This window comes from Drosophila ficusphila, unplaced genomic scaffold, assembly GCF_018152265.1.
Source record: "Drosophila ficusphila isolate 14025-0441.05 unplaced genomic scaffold, ASM1815226v1 contig_412, whole genome shotgun sequence".
In the NCBI taxonomy this organism is placed as follows: domain Eukaryota; kingdom Metazoa; phylum Arthropoda; class Insecta; order Diptera; family Drosophilidae; genus Drosophila; species Drosophila ficusphila.
The window spans coordinates 2613117-2629246 of NW_025064326.1; the positions used below are offsets into that span (position 1 = coordinate 2613117).

At 45.1% G+C, this 16130-nt stretch overlaps 3 protein-coding genes across 3 annotated transcripts; 1 reads left to right on the forward strand and 2 right to left on the reverse strand.

Annotated features, from left to right (window-relative positions):
• Positions 1-126: 126 nt before the first annotated feature.
• LOC108092565 (glucose-6-phosphatase 2) lies at positions 127-1635 on the forward strand. Its single transcript, XM_017192205.1, has 5 exons — positions 127-328; positions 384-548; positions 646-1144; positions 1204-1325; positions 1383-1635. Exons 1-5 carry the CDS (start codon positions 243-245, stop codon positions 1564-1566), a joined length of 1056 nt encoding a protein of 351 aa, XP_017047694.1. The 5' UTR covers positions 127-242; the 3' UTR covers positions 1567-1635.
• On the reverse strand, positions 1564-3493 carry LOC108092564 (pyruvate kinase). Its single transcript, XM_017192204.1, has 2 exons — positions 1767-3493; positions 1564-1680 (listed from the first exon to the last, which is right to left on the reverse strand). Exons 1-2 carry the CDS (start codon positions 3409-3411, stop codon positions 1649-1651), a joined length of 1677 nt encoding a protein of 558 aa, XP_017047693.1. The 5' UTR covers positions 3412-3493; the 3' UTR covers positions 1564-1648.
• Positions 3494-3774: 281 nt separating this feature from the next.
• Positions 3775-7814, reverse strand: LOC108092514 (inhibin beta A chain). Its single transcript, XM_017192135.1, is given in 6 exon segments — positions 3775-4366; positions 4434-4727; positions 4729-4817; positions 5385-5660; positions 5823-7074; positions 7600-7814. Coding segments are annotated over 5 exon segments (1767 nt in total). The 5' UTR covers positions 6769-7074; positions 7600-7814; the 3' UTR covers positions 3775-4204.
• Between the last annotated feature and the right edge of the window lie 8316 nt (positions 7815-16130).

Here is a 16130-nt window from a genome sequence, read left to right on the forward strand (position 1 = left end):
AAATGTTCTCACCTTTTCTCCACTGCTTAACAAGCAGTTTTTGTAAGCAGTAGAGCTCGTGAATTTTTACCTAAGGGGCATGCCACCACCCCAAAGGTGAAAAGTGCGCAGAATCGGAAAACAGCTGACTAAGGATGTTTATCAGCAACCGAGTAAGCCGTGATAAATATTTCACGTAGTCACGGAGCAGCAAACAAATCAAATCAAAAAAACCAGAAGCAATAATACAAAAAGCAAAAGAAATGGAGGCTATGAAGGACTTGGCCCTTGAGACCTACAACATAACACTCAATCGGGAGTTGTTCATCAACGAATGGGCACAAGAAAGGTTCGTGAAACGCTTTTCCTTTTAAACATTTGTAATTAACAATTGTAATTTGTAGGTTGAGTTATGCGGAGCCCCTTTGGCATTTCTTCAGCTTACGACTTGAGCCAAACAACCTCATCACCTTTCTGATTCCCTTGAGCGGCATCTTTGGCCAGGAAATGCTAGTGCATCTTCTGGCGGCGGTCAGCCTGGTCAGCACCTTGAACTCCTTCGAAAAGTGGTGGGTACTATATCCTTGAAAGCCGGAAAAAGTAATCAAATTTAACCTAACAATTGTTTAAACGAACTTAGAGTTATCCCTTCTTGTTTTCCAACAGGATCTTTCCGGAGATGCGGCCTTTGTGGTTCCTGCGGGAGCAGTTTGCCGATAGCAAAGTAGTCGTTAAGCCAAATGTGGCCCTGTCGAGCCACCTGCTGAGCTGCGAGACGAGTGGCGGGCTGCCCTGCGGCCACTCGATGACCTTCACGGTTTACGTCCTCATCGTGTCATCCTACGTCTTTGTCTACTGCTGGGATCGCTTCGAGTCCTGGCGATCGTCCTTCCACCGCTGCCTTACGTACCTGGTGATCATCTGCCTGGTGGTCTGCATGTGGCTGAGCCGCCTCTACATGGCCACCGAGTTCCTGCACCAGTGCATCCTGGGCAGCTACTTCGGGATCAGGGCTCTCAACACCTTCGAGGGCAACATGAAGTACTTGTACTCCCGGCCACGTGGATATGCGTTGGCGTGCGTTTCCTTTCTTGGAGCACTTGCACTCACCGTTTACTTTGTAAAGCTGAGGCTCAACATGGATCCCCATTTTGCAGTGCGACAGGTAGGAAGTCATTCTTTTTATTATATTAAAAATATTTATAAGGGAGTCTTATTTTCTAGGCCTTTAAATGGTGCCCGGAACCCACTTACATGCGCCACGAAGCAAGTACAATTTTTCTACTCGTCAGAGATCTGGGAAATCTTATGGGCCTGGCACTGGCCTCTCCTCTCGATAAAGTCAAGTAATATAGATTTATAACCTCCCAATCCACATACCACTTTACTAACATATTTTGCAGGACCTCAAGGGACTCAACATTTCTTCGGCGTTGCAGTGTCCTTGGAGTTTTGGAGCTCGTCAACTATGGACTGCGTCTTGGCACTCCAAAGCAACACGGTCGTTTTGCCTTCTTGGCCTATGAGTTTCTAAGAAACGTCTTTCATTCCCTAATACTTGTAAAGTTCGTTACCAAATTTTACTAGATTAAGGTATTTTTTTTTTAATTTTGTACAAAAAGAACCTAGGCAATTACATTTAAAAATTCCAAATAATTTTTCACGGTGGTTAGTTTTCCATCATATGGACGCTCCTCTTGTCTGTGAATGGAAAGTGTTGCATTAAGTTTGTAATATCGTTTCCCTGAAGGTGAAGGGAAGTTAACTTTCTCTTGAGAAGAACTTACCAGCTTCCGTTTCTCGCTTGGCCATTTGGAGGTTGGTGTTCTTCAGGGACCTCCTCCTGTCCGATCGCAAGAGGCAGTCGACCCGATCCGCCTCGAAGAAGGCGTAGACCACGCGAACGTTGTTGGTGAATCCGCCGCCGTCCTTCCAGGCACTCACGATCACGATGGGATCGCCGTCATCGATGATCTCGGCCTTCTTGGCGGAGGTCAGGGCAAACTGTACCCGGGCATCCACGTCGGTGGCGTAGTCTGTGCTAGGTTCGGAGGTGTAGAGAACCGGCAGGACTCCGCGGTGCATGTACACCCACCGGGCGGTCCGTTCGCATCGCGTGACCGCCAGGATGGGACACCTTGGCCGGAACTTGCTCACCAGAGTGGCTGAGCGGCCCGAGGTGGTCAGCACCACGATCAGCGTGGCATTCGTCCGCTTGGCCGTCTCCACGGCGGCAATGGCCACCGAGTGGGCCGCGTCCAGCTCGCCACGCGCCTCGCTGACCAAGTCGGAGAAGAGATCCCGGAACCACAGGACCTTCTCGGCCTCCCGGCAGAGGGTGTCGCAAGTGGCCACCGTCTCCTTGGGATACGCACCGATGGCCACCTCCGAGGACAGCATGATGCAGTCCGCTCCATCGATGATGGCGTTGGCCAGGTCGAAGCACTCGGCCCTCGTGGGATGTTGCAAGGTGCGCATGGACTCCAGGATGTGCGAGCCCACGATCACCGGCTTGCCCGCCTTGTTGCACTGCCCCAGGATGCTCTTCTGGGTGATGAAGAGCTTCTCGATGGGTATCTGGGTGCCCAGATCCGCTCGGGATAATAGCAATCCATCTGCCGCTCGCAGTATCTCCGAAAATCTGCTCAAAGCGATTTTGCTATCCATCTTGGCGATGATCTTAATGTGCTTTCCCTTTTCGCCCAAAACCGATCGCAGTTCCTTTACATTTTTGGCACTCCTCACTGCCGAGGCGAACAGGAAATCCACATTGGCCTTCATGCTGAACTGTAGGTCAAACATGTCCTTCTCCGAGACGGCGGGCAAGTCGATCTCGATTTCCGGCAGGATCACATTGCAGTTGTTGTTCAACTGGCCGCCTTGAACAACCTCACAGAGAAGCCCATCCACGCCCACTTCCATGATGTGCAGCAGCAGTTTGCCGTCGTCGATGAACAGGCGATCCCCAGTCTTGGTTAGATTGATGATGTTGGGGTAGTCCACGTAGACCGCCTCCTTGTTGCCCTTGTCGTAGAGATCCCTGTTTATGGAGAGCCGCAGATTGTCACCCGGTCGCAGGAAAACATCGCCATCCAGTAAGCCAGTTCGGATCTGAGGTCCTCGCGTATCCGCCGCAATGGCCACCGTTCGAATCTGACCCGTCTCCTTGTGGATCCTCTCCAGCACCTCGTTGATCAGCTCGATCGTCTTCGAGTGCATCTCGTGGGATTCGTGGGCGAAGTTCAGCCGAAAGATGTTCACTCCCTTCATAATCATGCTGTAAATGGTGTCCGTGTTCCGCGAACTGAGGGATATGGTGGCGATCAAGGACACTAGGCGCTGATGGGAAGCCTGTTGGGAGATCTCCAGCTCGCAGATGTGGTCCAGCTCAGTGGAGCCCTCCTTGAGCACCGTTTTCGCGGAGTACGACATGGTTTTATTGAAATAAGAGGCCAAAGATAACTTGGAATTTTGAAGGAATAAAACTTATAGTAAAATATACTAAACGTACGAATCTCTGACGTTTTATGAAACGGATTATTAATGCTATGTTTGCATATCCAATTCCATACATCAATCTTCTAGATTTAAATAAATCCATAGAGAACCAGTGCATCTCAAACTGTAGGACTCCATCGCATTTTTCGAACGCCCAAAAAGTATACTGTATTTACTTTTAATTCTTTCTTTTATTTATTTTTTTTAAACAGTATTTAGTGTTTTTTGCTTACATAAATATTTGTACCTCCTCAACGATTTCTACTCTATTAACTCAAAACTGAAAACACGCATCCATTTAAGTATTCAATTATGTATGTTTTATTTTCCGGTTTCATCTAATTTTTTCTCTGCCAATAACTCGAAAAAAGCTACTTAAACGACGGAAATTATTACATTACAGTAACAGTAGAGCGCTTGCCCACGCTATTAAATTAATTGGAGCTATTTGCTAACTACCTACATACTTCGAGTGCTTAAGTACATTGACTTTAGCTTGGGACTACAACTAGTGGCAGCACAGGCACTACAGATAATTACGATTAAATAATATCGCTAACGCTAATGTAAATGCTTTGCAAATGAGTTTAAATTAATTGAAGAGAAATGTAGTTGAATGGAAGCTGGCTGAAATGGTGCGAGTCTAGGTCTAATTTGTCCGATATGTAAATGGTAACTTGGTCGATGGCCTCCTCCGAAGTGCGGTGGGAAAGGACTATCATCTGGACTATCTGCAGCCACAGGACTCGACCACCATGTTGGGCAGGGTCTTCACCGTGGCCGTGTTCCTGGAGTCCATCACGACCAGCTGCAGCGAGGAATACTGTTTGGCGGTGCAGCAGGGCACCAACTCCAGCGACTTGTTAGCACCGCTTGTGGAGAGAATTTTCTGTAAGAAGAAAAGATAGCGTATCTATGAGTACAAGATACAAAAAGAAAGACATAAGAACACCTACCATTATGGAGCTATGATGGGAGGCGGCTTGCGTAACACTCGCCACCGAGCTGCAGGATCCGCGGCAAAAGTAGGCGTTGTAGCCCTCCGGCTTCAGGATCCAGTTGCTCCAGCCGATGTCCCTGAAGGATATGTAGAGGTGCTCCCTGCAGCACTCCGTCATGCCACTGGAGCAGTTGACGCTGCGCTTCTGGCGGCTCTTCCGGCGGCGGTTCTGCATGTCGATCACAATGAAGGGTCGGTAGTCCTTGTCCACCGATATCAGCTCCTCCATGTCGGTGACGTCGCAGCCCCCCGCAGGAGATCTGGATGAGGTGGCTCAGCTCGTGGCCGCTCATCCAGTGCTTGATGGGCCACTCGATGTCGATCTTCATCCACTCATCATCTGCAGCGAAAGGAAGGGAAAGAGAAATTAGCTGAGAGTTCAATAGAATGCTGGGGTGAAAATTCTGTTTAATAAATAGAGCATTGTTTTCTTTCCACATTTCGCAATCGCAATATGTTTTGAAGCCGCTCCCTTATCAGCCAAGTGACCCCAGGAACTCCCAATTTCGGGGGGTTGTATTCGCATTCGCATTCGTTTCGCGGCCAAAGTTCAGTTTTTGCACCTCCGATCAGTGTTTTGCCATCATGTTATTCACCCACACGAATTTGGATTCGAAGAGCTCAAGAGGCAATCACGAATCTGCGAAATGATCTGTCTAATTGAAAACACAAACACGATGATGGAGCAGTGGACCAGTGGTTGTCAACGTTCCCACTTATCGGTGGTTTCGTATAATTGTTATTATAACCATCTAGTATAGGGACTTGTCACTGATTTTGATTTCTCTCCCGAGGGTACTGGGGGTCACTTCTAGCCATTCCCCATCCCGACCAAAGGTCCAAACGTGTGCGATTCTTTTTTATTTGCGAGAATTCGAATTCGGTATGATTGTATACTAATACTAACCTTGCGCATTCACCGACTGGATGGCTATTGTCTTGGCCGCCGTTAAGTACTTGGAGTCCTTCTGCTGGTCCACCTGCACCTCGGAGACCACGATCGTCTGCTGGGAGCTGGTCCCGTTCACGGATCCGTCCTGGGTGCGGTTCTGCTTGTTCTTGAAGAGCCACAGCACCGCGGTGCTCACATCGAAGCCCTCGGCATCCGCGTCGTCGATCTTGAAGCTGAAGCACATGGACGGGTTCGACTTGCCTCCTCCCAGGCGACTGCACTCGACCTCCTCTGAAATAAGTAAATAATAACTGGGTTTATAATAAAGTATAATTTTAGGTATAGAAAATAATTGAAGTGCTCAAAGTATCTCAAAATAATTATACAGCTCAGCTTTTGTTGTAAAGGAACTTTTAAGGTTTGTTTTTTAAAGAGTTTTCTGATTTAGCTTACCTCTGTTGAGCAGGATGAACTTCTTGCTGGTCCTGGCATAGTAGTCGTCGAGCTCCTTGTTCTTGGTGCTGTCGTCGGGATGGGAGAGGGTCATCCCGTCGAAGATCGGCTTGGGCAGCTCCACCGCGGAGACCTTGGGGCTCTCCTTGAGGCGCAGCTTCTCGAGGATCTGCTGCTTGACGAACTCGATGCGCAGGTGGGTCAGCTGCTCCTCGGTGATGTGCTCCACCTGGCGACTGCTCTCGCACTTGGGGCATCCACCGCCTCCGCCGCGGGGCTTCACCGAGATGGTGATGTTCCTCTCTCCGATCGGGATATCGGACTCCTCGGGGACCTGCGGCTCCAGCTCCGCATCGGGGTCCTTCTCCTCCAGGTTCTTCTGCTCCCCGGCCATCAGCTCGTTGCGCACAAAGTCCAGGGGGGAAAGGTCCTCGAACTGCTCCTCGGAGGAGAAGGCGGATCCCTCGGGAGCGTCGCCGAACATGAGGGGGAACTCCTCCGACTCTGGTGGATTCTGGTGGCGGTGGGCCTTCTCCTCCTGCTCCATGAGCAGGTTCCAGAGGCGCGGCACCTTTAGCTGCTCCCCCGGCGGCCGGTTGTAGCTGAGCTCCTGCTCCAGGAGGTGCTGCCTCTTCTGGATGACGTGGCTCCGCAGGCGGGCGTAGTACTCCTGCTTGCTGATCGGTGCCTCGTCCTCCTCGCCGGCGGGATCCGGTTCGAGGTTCTTCAGCTGGCGCGATCGCTGCTGGCGGATGTGGTGCTGCTGCTGCAGCTGCAGCTGCTGCGAGGTGTGCTGCACGTGCGGATGCGACTGGTGCTTCGGGTGCGGACGCAGGATGTCCGCCCGGGAACTGGGATGCGATCTCGCGTGCAGCCTATTATAGACATTCCTGTTCTCCAGGGCCAGGCAAACCAGCAGCACCAGGGTTATAAAGTATTTGGCCATCTTTCTTTTTTACTTGGTTTTAAAATTTACTTTTAAATTGAATTTGTTGCTTATTTCTTTCGGTTTCACTTTTGATTTGTTGGCTGGGGCTGATTGCTATCTGTTCGGCAGCATTAACACATCAACTTTGGTCGCCTCTTTGTTTACAAAACTCATAGAATCGCAGCGCTTTTCACTTGTTCTTGCCGTTTTAGAGCCTTTCGCAGGCACTTTTTAAACTTTTTGAATTTTTATTGGATTAAGCGAGTGACTTATACGCTTGGATGATGCATGATCAACTTTCTTAATTTGTATTGTTATTCTTGTCTGCAAGTGAAAAGAAAGAAATTTAAATTATTAAAAGTGAAACTAATATTTTAACTTTATTTTATTGTTCCTAAAATATGATCAATCGGTTTTTAATAAATGTTATTCAAATTAAATGAGATCTCTTTTTCTAAAGTATCTTGTTCAATTTATTCAACGATTCAGCTCTTTGGGCGTGCTGCCCCAATTAAATTTGCAATTTAATATGCCAGCGCGACAGGTGCACTTATCACTCACTAAGCCCGAAGTCTCGCTCAACTTTTCACCGAATTGCATCATATATTTTATTTCAATAAATTCGAAACGCGGCAAGTGTGAAATTTTTTGACATTTCGATTCCGGGAAGCTTCAGTTTCGTCAGGTAATTCGCGCACATTATCACCGACCCAAGGGCTAAAGGCTAATGGCTAATGGTTAATGGCTTATCTGGCCAGGATCCGTGATTCTAGATTCGAGATTCGAACTGCGCAGAGTGGCTGATAAGCAGGTGCAATTAGGTGGCAATTAGGTGGACCCCACACGTACCGAGAGCACACTCCGCTCCACTTTATGGGAATTTGATGACTGGACAGCGATCCACTTTGAACCCGGACACAAATCACGAAACACGAGAGGCTCTTCAGCTTATTGGGACTTAATTATTAGCTGGGATCGTCGCGTGTGCACTGATTTATATACGGTGTATATGGATAGGCCTTCTATATGCTTCCTTTTCTTCCGACATGCGGCAGCGCAAACGAGTTGTGAATGAATGAAGCGGTTGGCTGATTAGTAGAACCATTTATGTGACGAGCGCCGCTGATTGATCGTTCGCCAGCCGAGGCGGTACGACCATATAGCCCGAGCCACTCGTCTCCGATCGGATCGGATCGTATTGGATCGAAACCAAGCCGAGTGGAATGGGTCTCGATTTCCCAGACGATCGGACTGAGGGACGGACGGCAGACCATGGTTACATGGCGCTCTCGCCGAAGAAAATTGGATATGCAAGTGCTGGGCGGCATTGCATCAGCTTCAAGAAACGCCAAGACACCGAAATGCACAAAGTTCTTAATTGCAGTTTTATTTTTGGTTCCGCCACCGCCATCCCCCCTTCCGCTGCCACGCCCCCTCGGGGCTGGGGGCTATCTGATGGCGATTTTGGCAGCCGTTTGGCCGCAACGAAGCGTTTTGATATCAAGTGAATTTATGATCGCACCGAGAGTCAAGTCGAATCGAGTGGAGTCGAGTGCTGGTGGCCCATTCATGCTAATTGCCCCGCAGCGCTATCAAGCTTGACTTTGATGATCCGACTCGATTGTGTGTCAATCAATTAATAGTGAACACGTTGCTGATAACAGCGCCTTGCCACTTTCCAGATTCTTGAAAGGAGAACGAGATCTGGAAACCAATTCAGCGAATTAAGTTCGCTTATTACGCGTATTTCCACACAGCTAATCCTAATCGAATTCGGATTCGGGTAATAGCTGCGATTCCGATTGAAAATCACTCGCATTGCTAATGATTGGCGCCCCTTAATCGCCGCATTTATGCATCAATTTAAATGCGAACTGGGAATGGGAATGAAAGTGTTGCGATCGGGAATTTTGCGGGGAAATTAGGTGGATTTTGTTTATTTTTTATTTTCTCTGGCTGAGTGTTTATTTTCGTTGGGGAATTTCATCAGCCAGAGCATTCGTTCTTTTTTTCGCATTGGTCCCGGCTAAATGTGTAACAGTTGGGTAAGGGTAAGGTCAAGAAAACTAAATGAAGGCCGTCGCGGAAATCACGAGTTAGTTTGCCGCCTATTTCGCTTCGGTTTAAGGCCTCAACACGTGCCCGATCCGCTCGTCACGAACTGTGATTTTCAGAAGCCAATTAGATCATCGAAACGAATAGATTTGATTAATACTGGACATCCGTTTAATTGACAGAAATCGCTGTAGGCCTCAGCGAGTTCTTGCAACATTGTAGTAGTAATAACAGATTATCAAGACTTAAGATTCTTGTTATGAAATATACTAGCTTTTTAGGTACTACCCAAGTCATTAATAAAAGTTAATGATTTACATTTCAGCTTTTCACTTCCGATGGTTATGTAACACTGAGTTACCCGCTTTGCTTGGTAAACGAACTTCCAAATATATAGTTTATTTCATCTGATTCTTTATAACTCGAACCTTATATAACTCTAACCTTTTATGGCATTCTTTCTCTACTATGGTAATTACATCTACCCTTCAATTACGTCCTTGCCTTCAACATAGGTCGCTCCACTTATCGTCTCATCGCATATTTTTCCACGATCTACGTAGTTTGCCACGTTCCAAAATCTGGATTTTTTCCACGGCAAGCTGACGTCGCCATTATCGACGGCAGGGGGCCTCTATAATGGCCGATCGATCGGAGCAGATCGGATCAGGAAGTAGGGCCTGGCAAACACGCGACATGAGACACGTTCTTTATTGATTTTTTGACGTAATTTCATCTCTGCACTGGCTGGTAAATGGCAACGACTGACCGACTTATCAGAGGCAGAAATCAATCGATGACTTGGGGGTCTACCAAAGGGTTGGAGAAGGTCACTTGGAGCGCGCAATCGCGGCAGAGGAGCTACGTCATCGATCACGCAGAAGGCGCGTGATCAGAAGCTGAAGACTGAAGACTCCTCGGTTGCCACTCGGTTGCCATTCGGTTGCCAAGTGGCATGCAAATCGGAGCAGTGGGAAGTGGAGCTGGGGGAGTTGGGGGCTCCGCGAGGAGGAGGCATCGAGTCGAGGTGCAAAGTACAGAGGCAGCTGCCTTCGACTCGACGACTGACTTGACGACTCGACTCGACTCCACTCCTCTTGGGGGGTTTTCCATGCGGCTCCCCATATCATTTTCGCATTAATTACGGGGCAGCGGCTGGGGCTATCGTAATTGCCGGCCATTATCACTTGCATTTCTCTTCGCCCTGCAGTTGAATGCACTGCGACAAAATACCCCCGGCTTCCTTCGGTTTTTTGGCAGTAAGTCCGATCCCCGATCACGCCGTTCGCCGTTCGCGCTGATCAGCGTTTGGGAGCGTGCCGCGATCTGGACTTTGGAACCGCTCACGGAGATCGCCCCGATTGCCAGATTGTCAGAAGCAGCGCAAGTTAATCTGCCTTAATACTTTTCCCCCACACTTTTTCATCGGCGATGCCACCATAAATTAAGTGCAGGATTTGCTGGGATCACTGGCACCCACTAAATTTGGTTAATGTCTTCCGACGTGGCAATAAGGTGTTCTCTAAATTTGCACACGTTGGCCAATCATTTCGGAAGGTTAGGCGTAGGCTCGAAAACTGTCAATCAATCAATCAATCAATCAGTGATAGGCCTCGAATGATAAACCACTTTACAACTTGATTAATCAATAAATGATTTTCAAAATTTAAACTAGAAACTCAGGCATGACTCTCCAAAAAATGCACTGATTTACTAATGGGGAAAATATTCATTTAATAAATTACTATTCACTCTTTCTGTTTTTATGACGTTCTAAAAACACATCACTTTTTAGTTTCACTCTTAACACCGTATTTAATCGCCTAGAGAGCTTATGAATATTTTGAGTCGTCATTTATTTATTAAACAGTTCAAAAATACAATCAAACATAGAAAACGTTCATTTCAATTAATATTCACACAAAAAAATATTCTCTGTTATGCAACTCACCTTATTTAATAATCCATTGACAAAATGATTTTTTAATTAATAGTAGCACATTGCTTTTAATCCTTTTTCAAAGGATGCTTTTTGAATGTCCTTGAATGTTTTTTTATTGCTGATTGTCTTTTCAGATGTTTTCGCAAATCATTTTTGCAAACTAATCGTTGTTTTGTATTTCACCACTTGAACTTGATCTCCTCGTAGTGACGAGCTATTATTTTGTTCAACAAAAACAAATGATTTCGGATTTCCTCTTTTTTTTTAAATGATGAATATTTTGCACAACTTATTTGTCACCGAATTGGTTATTTGCCCGATTTATTTTTTTGGTCCGATCGTTGGGAACGTCTGCGTGTGAATAATTCGACGACGTGCGGCGCAGCGACCGCAAAGGCTGCCCTGGAGCGGTACGACTAACGGTATCTGTTGGGGAGCGGTGTGGGGAACGGGATCGGTATGGTATGAGTGTATGGCAAGTGGGTATGGCCCACTCTTCGGCCGGCAGACAGTTCAGTTTGTTTGATAACAGCAACGCCGATTACTGGCGCACTCCTCCGAAAGTGATGCGCAATTTTACTTTATTTTTCAAGCGAGAGAGAGAGAGAGAGAGAAGGAGCGATCTGATAAGGCCAGGCTTTCCCCCCGTGTCGTGTATTATCCCTCCTGCTCTTTTAAATCCGGTTGGTTCCGAGCGCCTCCTGCATCGAACACCCACGCGGCAGCTTCGAACATGTTCGATGGCGCGCGCGTTCGATGTTGCGGCTCGAGCGCAGCATTCGTCACCCAAAACGTGAGCTGACGTAGGTCGGCGGGGTATTCTGACTGGCCGGTGCTTTCGATCGTTCCAACAGGTCCAAAGTCCCCCGCAATCCAATCCAGCCGGATTGTTTGATTGCCGACATTGCCTAATGGTTCTCAACGCTTCGATACAATCGCCTTTTTTCCGATAGCACAAAGTCTAATTCTGTTCGGAACTCAAAGGGTGCAAAAGTATGCTAGATTGCCCAGAATGACAAGATTTTCTAACAACAAAGAACCGAATTTATGAGGCAGTAATGTACTTCCCCCTTTATCGCTCATGAGCCTATGAGTTTTTATTGGACCTAATCCTTTACCAAGTATAAGTTTCTACTCTTCAATTATGTTAACCACTTCAAATTGTTTGTATTTAGGCCTTTCCTGTTTTTTTGTTTAGTTCTTAGGCAGGGTAATTTTTTCCCCCTACGATCAGATTTTATGAAGTGCTTTTAGTTTCTTGTTTTTGACTTATTGACTCAATTGGTTAGCACGAGTGATATAATAATTTTGGAGATTTCACGCCCGCTGAGCATGGGCCTATAGAGATAACCAAGGAGGACTTTAATATGTAAATTTGTTATATAATATAAATTGAAACCTGACGCTGTGTTTCACTTTCAGACCTCATGCCAATCCACTGATTAAATCCGTCTCGAGTTTTGTTTACCTTGAGATTTCACAACAAAGCGTTCACCTCAACTAGAATACGAGGTAAGTGTACATTATACGTATACCTTCCATAATTTGTATACCCAGGATCGAGGCACGATCTGTTCCCAACCTACGTCTAATTTTCAAATGTGGCGCGCGTGCTGGAAAACACGTCACAAAGTACGTCTTATCGTGGTCAGGCCTCTAGAAACCCATTTTTAAATGAAACAGCCTTTTAATGTCATAATTAAAACAACACTGAACGAATTATTTATTTCTTACGTTCTGTACCCATGAAAAGGGTATTCTGACTTTAGCAAGAAGTTTGAATACTTACTTGCTAAAAGTGAGGTTCAAAGTTTAAGATTATAGGTACCTATTGCAATTTTTCATTATATTTAGATTCATTCAACTTGCTTATAATGATTATAGATGGCCTTACTGGTCTAGACTTTGCCCTTGCATTCGATCAGGAAAATTCTATGACTTTTGAAGTGTATTAAAATTGTTATGCCAGGAATTACTAATCATTATTATTATTTACTTCCTAAAAAAGTACACACAAAATTTTTGAATAATTAACATGATTATTACACTCCATTACATTTATTTTTAGAATTTATAGGTTCATTAGAGGGCCAAACAGAACAAAGTCTTCTGATTACAGAGGACTTCTTGTTGACAACCGGAAAGTAGCCAGACATAAACACAAATATACAATATATTTCCTTATAATATATATTCTGATAACCATTGATAACACCCACGACTTTCAATTTAATTTTAAAAAAGGAACACACAAAATATTAATAGAGCGTAGATTAGTAAAAAAAAATTTAAGGGAGGGTAAACATTTACAGTCAAGGCTGAAAATTCTTTTTATGTCTATCAGGTGTTAGATCTCTTCATTTATTGCGTAGTAAGGAATTTTAAAAAAAAATTGTTAAAATTATAATATAAAATTTTCGATAGAGATCTTTAAATTTCGGGCATTACAATTCGATTTTGGGGAAAAATACTTACTGTAATCTGAAGAGTAAAGAAGTGTGTCCTACAAAAAAAATATGTACCTAATTGTAGTACCATTTTTTTCCAATCTCCTTGATTTTTTAATCTGAAAACTAGGTACTTAAATCACAGTTTTCGAGCTGAAATTAATGTTTGGCCAGCTAATTAGCATGTGCTCAACTTCGAGGGGCTTCGCCGAACAGGTGCGGCTCCGATTGGGTCTGTTCATGTGGGCTGAGCGTGGATCCTCGAGGAGATAATCGAACTGGAGCCAAAATTAATTCCGCAGCTTGGACTACAAGAAGGGGAATTAATTAAAAACTCAGCCGCGAACGAGGGGGCACTTAATCAGCCCGCTGGGGAAACTTTCCGCTTGCTCTGTAAGTGCGAGCAAATTGATATTGAGCGTGGTAATTGCGGTTGTGGCATTGCGCCGATGATGATGGGCCGAATTGACAACTTGGACTTTGGAGCTCCCTCCCTGCATCCAGACTCTGGGAGTGGGAGCTGCAGACAGACAGGCTAGACGAGATCGGGCGGACTCGAGACCCAAGACTCGAGTCTCGAGTCTCCAGATTGAACCACGCAAGTGCTTTTTGGGAGCAAAGTCCACTTACGAGTCATGTGTGCCAGTCGTGTGAACCGAATTCGAATTTTATCGAATCGTCTCTCACTCAATTCACTCAATCATCTGGGCTGCAGTAAAGAGCAATTAACTCGAATTGCCAAGGCGACCACGCATGCAGCTCGTGTCCGCCGGAATTTCGACCGCGATGCTGATGACAAAGGCCAACCCATGACGTATTTCGCACCATCCATTTATAATAGATGACGCCTTTCTTCCTTTTCACCAGTATTTTGTGCGGGGGACCCGATCTAAAATTAGCAACCATGAATAGCGTTTTATGTCCACTTATTTTGGGATTGATGTGGTCAGTTTCAGTGGGCCAAAGAGACACTCGAGCCATTCGGTACCACTTGCCGTGAATTGGTGGAAAATGTGATAATGAATTGTGTCAACGGGTTGATCAATTAACTTTGTCTATCTGGGCGTCAAGACCGAGTATAAAACTCATATAGAACATGACGAAACTGTCTGGGCTGTCTCTGAATTTACAAAAGCAAAGACTCTTCTGATTGAAAAGTTTGTACACAATTTATTCACATATATATGTTTTATTTTTTTTAATAAAATAAAGATATTTATTATTAAGTTTTGATAGATTCTTCTGATTGAAAAGTTTGTACATAATCATTTTATCAGTATATTTTGATATTAGTTTAATCAACTAAGTAATTGGTAGACATAAGCTTATAAAGTGAAGAGCATCTGACCTTTGTCTTCCATGTTTCTGATCTTAAAAGTATCATTTACCAACGCTATCAATGTGATTCACTTTTTAAGGTGGTGAAGACAAAGTCTAAGCGTGGTGGAGTTATCAGTTGTCGAATGAAGATTAACAAATGCTAAGAACTTTCAAAAGCTGGAGAGTGCACTTCTCGATTATAATTTGTTGATAAGAAGAAATCTACTAACACAGTGCCAAAAAGCAAATATGCAAAGCTCATAAAACTAATAGCCCAAATTAGGGGCACGTGTAGCCTTGCCATAACCTCGACCACGAAAAATATTGATACGAAGTGAAGCGGCTGAACAACATAGGAAAAAACCAAACATCAGATGACTGAGTGAATTTAATCTGGCGATGCAGGTGTTTAAATCTTGTCTTAAAGCAGAAAGAACTATTGCTTCATGCTAAATGTTTTTATCACCCAATTCAAATCGATTGGCTTTAATGACACATCAACCCCAATAATGCAATTGCCCCACGGCTAAATGAAAGCGAGCGCGTGCCGCACTCGTTATCTCCGCGGGAAGCAAGTTCAAGTGCCCACTGACCACATTAGTGGCTATTCGGTTTCCCCCCATCAGCCACTGAGATGACCACCAGCCAGTGGCGATAAGGGATAAGTGCGTGAGCGAGTGCGTGTTTACATTCCGCTCCGCGGTTCCCTCCAATCCAATCCCACACAATCATCAATCACAACAACCGATCGCGATCTGCGGCTGTGATTTGATTTGAGCCCGAGGACCGGCCGTTTAATTAAATTCTTAGCGCAATTACTGATTTCCGTGCGAGGGTTCCCAAGATAAACGATATGGGAAATCACGTTCCATGGGTGTGATTGCGGCGTGAAGGTGAACACTATCCAATATCGTGATTTATGTACCCGGTCGTAAAGGATTGCCAATGAGTCAATCACCAAAGATTAGTTCTACAGTTTATCGGAATTAGCTTCGGAGCGGACCAGGTTGTGTTATATTAAACTTTAAATTTATTACTTTTAACTTAATAGGAATTTTATAAGCTTTACAAAAAAAAAATTACATTCTTTCACTCCACCCGGGAGCGTAGAGCCTCTGCAATTTTTGTAGAGGATTCATTTATCTTTTGGTTTTTCGTTCGTACTGGTGATTAGCCAGTAGCGACTTATCCTAGCGGTGGGGTTGCCACCTGGCGCCATCTAGGAGTGAGGAAAGTTCTATTGTTGTGTCCATAGTAACGTGGACGAGGGGGGTGTGCGGGTCCGGGGAGCGGAAATTTGCTACTATTGTTAAGTGAGTGATAGAACATAGAAGTGGAGGAGATTTGAAAAATGAGACCGTTTCTTTTTCTCGGGGAGCCTGGGATTCGAACCCGGGCCTTCCGGATCGGAGGCCAACGCTCTACCTTTATAATAAGATTTATAATAAGATTAAAATATATTTTTTGAGAGCCTTGTTTCATAAATTTTTGATACGGACACTGATTAAAACGATTATTTTTGGAAAAACCCAAGAGTTTATTATCTAAATATATTTAAAGGGTTACTCTTTAATTGAAATCCCAAATTAAATTTTGGAAACAAATTGTTTTTATTT

What these genes read in the sequence shown, in the direction of transcription:
- LOC108092565 (XM_017192205.1), top strand. Translation starts at nt 243, where the DNA reads ATGGAGGCTATGAAGGACTTGGCCCTTGAGACCTACAACATAACACTC. An exon ending in CCCATTTTGCAGTGCGACAG is followed by an intron (nt 1,145 to 1,203) that starts GTAGGAAGTCAT and finishes CTTATTTTCTAG; the next exon opens with GCCTTTAAATGGTGCCCGGA. An exon ending in TCTCCTCTCGATAAAGTCAA is followed by an intron (nt 1,326 to 1,382) that starts GTAATATAGATT and finishes CATATTTTGCAG; the next exon opens with GACCTCAAGGGACTCAACAT.
- LOC108092564 (XM_017192204.1), bottom strand. Translation starts at nt 3,411, where the DNA reads ATGTCGTACTCCGCGAAAACGGTGCTCAAGGAGGGCTCCACTGAGCTG. An exon ending in CAAGCGAGAAACGGAAGCTG is followed by an intron (nt 1,681 to 1,766) that starts GTAAGTTCTTCT and finishes TTCCATTCACAG; the next exon opens with ACAAGAGGAGCGTCCATATG.